At 42.0% G+C, this 10,102-nt stretch overlaps 1 protein-coding gene across 1 annotated transcript in view; it reads right to left on the minus strand.

Annotated features, from left to right (window-relative positions):
- Positions 1-10,102, minus strand: part of LOC103397122 (transmembrane protein 161B-like) — a 31,950-nt gene that overhangs the window by 5,176 nt on the left and 16,672 nt on the right. Inside the window, 9 exon segments of the mRNA XM_008335357.3 lie at positions 2,150-2,324; positions 4,981-5,094; positions 5,732-5,872; positions 5,972-6,032; positions 6,141-6,292; positions 7,867-8,023; positions 8,137-8,211; positions 8,214-8,233; positions 9,405-9,485. Of these exon segments, the coding sequence (XP_008333579.1) occupies positions 2,150-2,324; positions 4,981-5,094; positions 5,732-5,872; positions 5,972-6,032; positions 6,141-6,292; positions 7,867-8,023; positions 8,137-8,211; positions 8,214-8,233; positions 9,405-9,485 (976 nt within the window).

Raw genomic sequence — 10,102 nt, forward strand, 5'->3', positions numbered from 1 at the left:
CGATGGTAAATCTTTTAAATTAAAATTACTAAAAACTAACAGCCTTCACTTTGACTAGTTCCACATTATGTTAGACAAAAAATGTGCACAGCATGTAGGCTGCAGAAAAACAGTCAGACTAGCATAAAAAAAAAGAAATAAAATAACAACGGCATCACTTTGTTCGTTATGACACAGAGGTTGCTTATATTTTAAATATAAAAAGTGAGTATTTTTAAGGCTATTATTCTTCAGTTTTCTCTAAAAACATATTGTTCCGTTTGAAAATGTAGGTTAAATTCAATGGATAAATAACCTGGTCGATGACACCCGAGACTGTCTGAAGTTCTACAAGAAGCATTTAATCTGTAGTCATAACACAGCTGCCTGAAGAGCTTTGGTCAGTCTCAAAGTAGTATTTGTTCATGAGTTATTTGCACTGATTAGTGTTGCTTTAAAACTAAAGGTGGAAATGAAAAGATTCAGTCGAACACAAAAACAGCTGAACACACTAGTTCTTCTTTTTCTTTCGGCTTTGTCCCTTTTTCAGGGGTTGCCACAGCAAATCATTGATTTCCATCTCTCCCTGTTCTCTGTATCTTCTACTCTGACTCCAACTACCTGCATGTCCTCCCTCACTGCATCCATATATCTCCTCTTTGGCCTTCCTCTCTTTCTCCTACCTGGTAGCTCCATCTCTAACATTCTTCTACCAATGTATCCACTGTCCCTCCTCTGCACATGTCCAAACCATCTCAATCTGGCTTCTCTAGCTTTTTCTCCAAACCTTCCTGTCTGTGTTGTCCCTCTAATGACCTCATTCCTGACCCTGTCCATTCTTGTCACTCCTAAAGAGAATCTTAGCATCTTTAACTCTGCCACCTCCAGCTCCTCCTCCTGTCTTCTGCCTATTGCTACTGTCTCTAAACCATACATCATGGCTGGTCTCACCACTGTCCTGTAAACCTTTCCCTTCACCTTAGCTGACACTCTTCTGCCACCGATCACTCCTGACACTTTTCTCCAGCTGTTCCATCCTGCCTGTACTCTATTCTTCACCTCTCTTCCACAGTCTCCGCTGCTCTGAACAGTTGATCCTAAGTACCTAAACTCCTGCACCTTCACCACCTCTGCTCCTTGTAGCCTCACTATTTCACTGTTCTGCCTTTCGTTTACACACATGTACTCTGTCTTGCTGCGACTGACCTTCATTCCTCTTCTTTCTAGTGCAAACCTCCACCTCTCTAGGTTCTCTTCTAGCTGCTGCCTACTCTCACTACAGATCACAATGTCATCTGCAAACATCATAGTCCATGGGGACTCCTGTCTGACCTCATCTGTCAATCTGTCCATCACCACAGCAAACAAGAAGGGGCTCAGGGCCGATCCTTGATGTAGTCCCACCTCCACCTTGAAGTCTTCTGTCCTCCCAACAGCACACCTCACTACTGTTGTACTATTCTCATACATGTCCTGCACCAAACTAACATACTTCTCTGCCACTCCTGACTTCCTCATACAAAACCACAATTCCTCCCTTGGCACTTTGTCATATGCCTTTTCTAAATCTACAAATACACAATGTAGCTCCTTCTGACCTTCTCTGTACTTCTCCATCAGCATCCTCAAGGCAAATATTGCATCTGTGGTACTCTTCCTAGGCATGAAACCATACTGTTGTTCACAAATCTCCACTTCCTGCCTCAACCCCTAACATCCACAAGTATTATCTGGAGCCTTCCTATTCCTATCTTGCCTGGAAGTTCCATCTCCAATATCCCTGGTCCAACACAACTACTCCTACTGCTCCACCTTAGTTGTTCCTCTGACCTGTTCATTTGTAATCCTGTTCCTCCTGGTCACTGCTTTTGAAGATCTCAGCATCTTCATCTTTACCACCTCCAGCTCAGCCTTTTTTGTCAGACAGAGCCACTGTCTCTGAACCATACATCATAGCAGGTCTCGCTACTGTCTTGCAAACCTTACCTTTTAACCCTGCTGCTATTCTTCTGTCTGACATCACCTGCCTGCACACTTTCTTTCACTGTCCTCCATTCTCGACGGCCGACCCCAGTTACTTAGACTCATCTTCTTTTAATACAATAGTAATTGTGAATATATCAAGCATATTCCGTGTCCATACCAAGAGCCTTTAATTGATTTTCCTTACCATCTTCTGCAGGTCGACAGTACTTATCCGTCCTGCCTCCTTCTTCATCTGGTCTACGCCCTTCTGGGCCAAGTTGAGGTAGGCTTGCAAATGATGTCTCATCAAAGCGAGCCGCAGAACACACATGAGAATGATGGCCCATAAACGCAGCGTGTCATATGTCTGCTCACTCATCCTGGTGTTAATACAACGACAAGAACAAAAGAAAAAAAAAAAAAGAAGAGGACTATAAAGGGATGAGGGCTGTACTGGACCACTAACTCGTCACATCACATCTGTGCTCCATCACTTGGATGGTGGGTGGAGACAATGAGACAGAAATAAGAGTAAAGGATGAAAAGAGTTATAATGTGAGATGTGACATCAGACTTCGTTGTTTATTATTCATGTTATTTTTTTAACAGGAACGTCACAACTTATTTTACAAACTGAGGGCTGTAACTTCCTATACAGGGAGTGCAGAATTATTAGGCAAATGAGTATTTTGACCACATCATCCTCTTTATGCACGTTGTCTTACTCCAAGCTGTATAGGCTCGAAAGCCCAATACCAATTAAGCATATCAGGTGATGATCTGTAATGAGAAGGGGTGTGGTCTAATGACATCAACACCCTATATCAGGTGTGCATAATTATTAGGCAACTTCCTTTCCTTTGGCAAAATGGGTCAGAAGAGGGACTTGACAGGCTCAGAAAAGTCAAAAATAGTGAGATATCTTGCAGAGGGATGCAGCACTCTTAAAATTGCCAAGCTTCTGAAGCGTTATCATCGAACAATCAAGCATGTCATTCAAAATAGTCAACAGCAGGGGTCCCCAAACTTTTTTCTGTGAGGGCCACATAACTTTTCCCTTCTCTGATGGGGGGCCGGGGTCAGTTTGTAACAGAAAAAATGTGACGATTGCAGGAGTGCCTAAACGTAAACATTTATTGTTTTCCAGAAAGCACAATCAAATAACCGTTTCTGGATTCTTCACAGAACAAAAGTCAGGAAATAAATAATAACACTATTAATGAAATAAATAATAATCAAATAACCCTCTCTGGGTTCTTCACAGAAAAAAGCCAGGAAATAAATAATAATATTTATGAAATAAATCTCTCAAAGTTCTTGTGTTCCTTCCTTATAATCCTTTTGTAGGTTCCAGCAGGCTTGTAGACGTCGCTGTTTGCAGCTCTCTCTCTCTCTCATCAACTTCCCTGTGAAAACCACAAAGCAAGCAGGCTGAGAAACTGAACTAAGTGATACAGCATCTGCACAGCACAACCAGTACCACTGCCAGTATGGTTGTGGAGATGGATTTTATCCCAGTAGATTTTATTATGATTATATTTGTTTATACTCAGAATGACTCATTCAAGTCAGAAAAGTGAGCTTACCTTTGTATGTTCATCAGTGTGAACTGTGGGCCTGCATCTGGCTGATGAGAAGTTGAATGTCAGGTTCCATTCTAGTCACTGCCAGTCTCAAACACTGATGCAGATGTTCATCTGTCAATCTTGATCTCATTGAATTTTTCAGCAGTTTCATGCCTGAAAATGTTTGCTCGCAGATATACGTGCTGTCAAAAAGTGTGGACATCTTCATTGCGTGTTTTCTGATGTTAGGGTACGTGTCGTTTGGGAGGGCGGCATAGAAGTCAATGAGACTGTTGGACTTGAACGCGTCTTTCAGAACATCACAGTTCTGTAACTCGGCCAACTCAAACTGATAAGAAGGCTGGGCTTCCTCAATGTCGGCAACAAAGGGGTTCTGGAAAAGACGGATTTCTTTTGCATAAACATGTAGTTCACGGAATCGCACACCGAACTCCGCCTTCAGCATTTCCAGTGCTTCCACACACTTTTCAGCTGGAAACGGGACCGCTGGTTTCTCTGCAGAGAGATTTTGTGTAGCAGGGAGATGGATGAAGCTGTGCTTTTTCACTTGTCCCAAAAGCAGCTCTAGTTTGCCATCTGCCTACAGACAGCTTTGCTGCCAAGGGGAAGACATATAAATTACTAAGTCTGGAATTGAACCCATAAGCCTCCAGTTGTAGTACAACTGCATTACTGTACCTACTGAGCTACAGTCAACCAGATGTGACTGAAGATGAGATGAGAAAAGCTGGGAGGGCTGCACGTGGGCTGAGGGCTCTGGGCTGATGCAGCAATTTCTTTTATTATGACAAGCAGAGACACAAAGATTAGAGTATGAAGATTGTTCTTCACAATCTATAGATCCAGTTTTGTCCTGGATTAATACAATGGTTCCCAAGGTGGGGTGGCAGGCCCCTCTTGGGGCAGCAGAGCGGTTGCCAGGCAGGGGGCAAGGTTGTGGAAGCAAGACCAATTAATTACACTTAGATTTTATTTATTTATTCATTCGACACTGGGAAAAATGTACTGATTTTTAATTATTTCTCCTTTTAATAAGAACAGGTGTTTTGTAGGACTTAGTGTATAAGTCTTTAAGTGTTATGAGTGTTTGGTGAAGGTTGGTAGCAAAGGTTGAGAATGTGTTGATGAAAGAGTTGATCAATAAAAGTGAATAAGGAGTGAAGTAAGGATCACATCGGCTGAACTCGGAGTGGAATAGACACAAATAGCACAGGAAATGGTGTGAATCCCCTCTTTAGATATATAATAATGTGAAATGTTAAGTTCGATAGGAAGAGACTGCACAAGGTTCCCAAATGTTGGAAAATGTCCTAAATTTGTCAAATAATACGATTAGTATTTTATTTTCTCCTATAATTTGAACCAATTTAGACATAACACATTGTTCTGGTTGTGTTAAACAAACATCTAGGTAATAATTATCATTATTACTGTACAATTTTATACTCACAAAGGCACACTCTCCTTTCCCAGAGTGGGGTTCATTATATAGTCCTTGGTGATGGGCTTGACCCACAGCAGGACCATAATTAGAGGGGAGAGGAAGTTAATATGAAGCAGAGCTCTGTAAAAAAGAAGGGATTGAGGGACAACCTTCAGGTGATTAGGAAACAAGAACACAATTTTCTTAATGCAATTATTGATAAACAAATATAGCATTGCAAACTGGTTAATTTTAGTTCCACGTAGTCAGGAAGACTGTCCCTGAGGAGTCAGAACATGACAGCAGCGCAAATTTCATATGACTGGGTAAAAATTCCTGCAAGTGAGAATCCTGACAACTCTGATGGGGAGTGATGGGAAAAAGAGGAGGCCAGAAGAGAAGAGGAGAGAGACTTTGCCTATGTCAAAATTGATTATCAGGATGTGATGTGCTCCCTGCTCCCTATTAGGATTGAAGACTTGCCACCCAGAGAGTTCTGAAAAACAGAAATCTATCCCAAAAGATGAAGCCTTCATCTGACTTCCAGGGTGCTCTCTTGCATCTAAAGCTGTCTGAATAGTAGGAGACAAGTACGATGTGGAACCGTATTTGGATTCAGAGGACAAAAATAGAACAGGCAGGTATTTATATAGGTTTTGAGGAGAACTTGAGTATATCATATCAAATAAGCTGGGACCGGAAAGACCATGGAAAACATTTCATTGACTGTTTTATCATGGAATGGCAAAAAAATAACTAATTACTCTCGTGGACTCACTGAGTAAATTTGGCTGTGGTCAGATTAAGTGCATCCAGGTGCATCTGGGCCAATCTTAGACCAGGGAAGGTTAGAAAGGCTCCCATTAGAGAACAGAGCAATGCTAGAATCAGCTTGAATGTGAGTTTAGAGATTGGACCCCTGCAAAGGAGAAAACAGAGTTATACTACTGTAGTTTCGTGAAGTATGAAGCCAGAGAATACAAAAAAGAAACTGTAAGAATACTGATAATCTACTCACTGGGACTCCAAACCCTGTGTTTCCAGAAACTGTAGAGCGCTGTCTGAGAAGTTTGCAAAACCTAGGAATGATGAAAGTTTAAACAGTGATTCACTCAGTGGAGGCTAAAAACAATAGAAAATTTTACCCAACATGATGATTTGTAAGAAGAGTATAGAGAAGCACTCACCAGTCTCCAGACCAAACTCAAGGTAGTTCTCAGTGATGATGAGGATGGCCAAGGCTTTCACAAAAAAGAAAAAAGCAAATGTAATGCAGAGCGAGCGCTCGCCTCCTTCCTCCAGCTTAAAGTAGTGGGTCGTTAAAGAGAAAAGCGTCTTGCTGTGAGGACGGAGTCAAGGGAAAACATCTCCACAAGTACAATGGCATTTCAAGCAAAGGAAACAAAATGCCTTGGCTGGTTGGCTTTTACAGACTCAAGGAAAAAATGAAATACATGCCTGTGAACAACCTGGACAAAAAATACTGAAGATTCAAACCTTGCTTCGGTTTTTAATTTTCTCATAAACCAGGACTTTAGCATCACTGTGTGCATGTCATCCAGGGCTGTGCTTTACTCGGCCCTTGTTGTCACTGATCCGAAAGATCAGAGCAGAACATTTTCTTTAGAGAGCTCTCCTCACCACGGAGGAGGAAACTCGCAGTTCCTGCAGTATATTTCAGGAGCCAGCCTGCAATTTTTTTTTCTACGCCCTTTTAATTCATTTTTAGGATGGCACTTTATCTCGCTGGTCTTCTCAAACCCTTGTTCAGTGCAGTGAAGATGGCTGTATTAACACCATCTGCCGACCTGGCCTGTAAACAGAGGCCAAACGTAAAACTGTGAAAACATGAGGTATCATTTGATGCAAATGTTCGAGCATCGCATACTGGTTTTATGTGTGAACAGCGGGGCTGGTCTCCAGGGCAAGAGTCTTAAACATGTTATCAGAGCAGAAATGGGGAAAACTGAAATCAAGTGGCCCATTAACACATATATTGAGCCAATATACTGTATTCCCTCATCTTTATGGTTCCATATCATCTGTTCCTAAGTCTGTCCTCTTCTGCCCTCGAGCATATCAGTCTGTTGGGCTGTAAAAATTGGGGCCCCAAACTATAACGTAGGCAGGAAATGACACACCATCTGACCACAGTGAGCTGGGCCTGAGCAAGAGAACTGGAAAGATTGATCCCTGCAATTGGTGCCAAGGATAATGCATATTATTTAACAGTCATTCAGTGGGTGGTGCTTTGGCCCAGAGGCAATGTCTCTGTCATTGGTGTGGAGCCCAAGGGTTCACCTCCTGGGTGGGATTGAATCCCGGTTAAAGCGGTTGGTACCTTCCAGTGGACTCACCACTCGCAGGAAGGTTCAGGGGGGTTGGTACGGTGCAGTGCGATCTGGGTGGCGGTCATGGAGACTGCTGCCCCCGCGACCCAGTAATGGATAAGCGAATGAAAATGAATGAATGAATGAATGAATGAATGAATGAATGAATGAATGAATGGATGGATGGATGGATGGATGGGTCATTCAGTGGAGCAAAATAACATGTAGCTGTGGAGCTCAGAGGCAGTGGCAGTCACTCTAGTTGGAGCTTTAGCTTTCATTTTATTGCCGCTTGCCTCCAACTGCAGCAGCAATACAATCAAGCTGCAATGGTGTGGTTTCTCCTATAGACTAAGAGATGAAGATGTATACATGAAGTGTGGGAAGGAGGTAGAGTGAAAATAATTTCAATTTCAAAGATTTCATAAAATCAAGTTTTTCACCAGCTCATCCGTGTACAGCAAATGTTCCTTATATACCTTTTTTTATACACATTGCTGCTTGGTGGATCTGACATTCTGATGAGGACAAAATGAAAGAAAACATCTAACCAAGATGTAAAGTGGAGCTGATGTAAGGATACATGACAAAGGCGAGTACAAGCAGGCACCAGACCACACTGATGTTCATCTCTCCCGAGGGCTGAGCCACACTGTAGTAGAGTTCTGTTATCAGATACACCACAGTTGCTGCCACTGTGAAATCTACCAGCCACTGGAACTCTGGGAAGTAGTGCAATGCTGCGAGGCACATGGGAAAAATGAAATTCATAAAATATATACAGAACAGTGGGTAAAAGTTTAGGGAGATGGGACTTTTTTTTTTTAAATCATGAGTTCTGTTAGAGTTCTACCTAATGTGTTGACTTCTGTGATACATTTCATCTCCAGCTGCAGGTCTATGTCCTTGGGAACAGTGAGAGGCTTTTTTCAATGTAGCCATTGTGCTTCCTATATTAAAGGGGACAAGAAACAAAAACACCATTTTAGATTTCATTGTGACCTACGTACAAAATGATAAATAATGAAACATTCTTAGATTTAGCAATAAAGAAATACACCTATGTAGCTAAAAGGCGTTTTTTTAAAAAAGTTGAAATTGTGACTCTCCACGTTTTATATTCAGTCACTGGCATTGCTCTTTCTATCATTGTTGCAACTAATACTTGTGGACTTATGTGGACAGAGTTAAATCGCTAACAGCAGGCGAACAGAGTGCTGTACCCTCCCACTCCTCCAGGTCTGAAGAAGTGTAAGGTGGACCTTTTCTGCTCTGGGCTTTGTTTGTTCACTCTTGTGTGTGTGCAGGACTCAGTGGACAATAGCCCCCAAAGACTTTTTGGACCAAACATGTCCTGGACAGATTTCATGTCTAAGGCACCTGACAGGCAGAAAGAGGAGCACAGCAGCTCAGGCACCGCTCGCTAAGGGAGTCAGATCGGATGAGAATGGAGCAGCATGGCACAAGCTGGCAAAAAAGGACAGTGGCCCATCTTTTTCTTCCAAGGATTACAGAACATGTGGTGCCAGAGAGCACTGACCTGCCTCATGCAGGGACAGAGAAAAGACTGTGCTACAAAAACAGCCTTAATGTAGGAGCTGTGGAACTGTAAGGATTAGTCTTCAGTTGAGCACAAAGGAAATTGGGTTTAATTCACATATCTGACATGTGCTTCAACTTCTGACTGCAAAGAGATCTTCTAGCGAGAGCTTTTTCAAGAATGGAAACTTGATTTGAGTTTGTGGGGAACACAATTATTCTAAACTGCAACTGCTTAAAACGCCTCAAAAGTAATGGCCTGTCTTTCCTCACATCCACTAAACAGGACCACCTCTGAGCCAAGTATCTCTGAGCCCAGATGAAGTGCTGAAGAGCAGCAAAACAACAAAAACTACACTCTCGTCTCCTGACTTCAAACATGCTGTAAATGAGTGACACCAACACCGGGCGCCATCTCTTTGCTGACGCGCCTGTGGTCTCCATCCTCTGTCAAACGTCTCATCTCTGCTTTCCTCTCTGATGAAAGGGGGACTTCTTCCTACCGGTGCTATGCAACCACATCCCCCCCACACACCTCAAATAATACCCATTCATTTCANNCTTTCTCCTCTCTCAACATACCTCTTTTTCCTCTTCTGGGCTTTTTGTTTCCCAGCTAAGCTCCTCAACTCATCTTCCGTGGGGTGCTGGTACCACCGCAGACTGGAAACAAAGAACATGGAAAAGATCTGGACTATGAGTCTGACAAAGGGGGCAAAACAGCAGGTTTAAGGCAACATATTTATCTCGTGATCAGGACACAGACCTTAAATGGATTGAGTTGTTGTAGTTTACCACCGAAGTTAGGTTTTTTTTATGACTACATTTGTGGATATTCTGCCTATCAACTTGAGTAGTTTTGTGGTTTTGGCCATTTTCTTTTTTTCTTCTTTTGCTTCTTAATGACAGGAAACAGATTAGCCATGTTTTGTAAAAAAAAAAAAAAAAAAAAAAAAAAAAAAAAAAAGCTTTTTTTAAAAAATGACCACCTTGTCCCCTCCAAAAGTATTGGAACGGCAAGGGCAATTCCTTTGTTTTTGTTGTATACTGAAGACGTTTGGGTTTCAGATCAAAAGATGAATATGAGACAAAAGTTCAGAATTCCAGCTTTTATTTCATGGTATTGGCATCCAGGTGTGTTAAACAACTCAGGACTGAGCCCCTTTTCTTTGAACCCACCCACATTTCAAGTGAGCAAAAGTATTGGAACAGATATTATTAACATAAATTAAAGTGAATAACATTTAATATTTGGTGGCGTAACCCTTACTTGCAATAAC

This window comes from Cynoglossus semilaevis, chromosome W, assembly GCF_000523025.1.
Source record: "Cynoglossus semilaevis isolate Cse_v1.0 chromosome W, Cse_v1.0, whole genome shotgun sequence".
Taxonomy (NCBI): Eukaryota; Metazoa; Chordata; class Actinopteri; order Pleuronectiformes; family Cynoglossidae; genus Cynoglossus; species Cynoglossus semilaevis.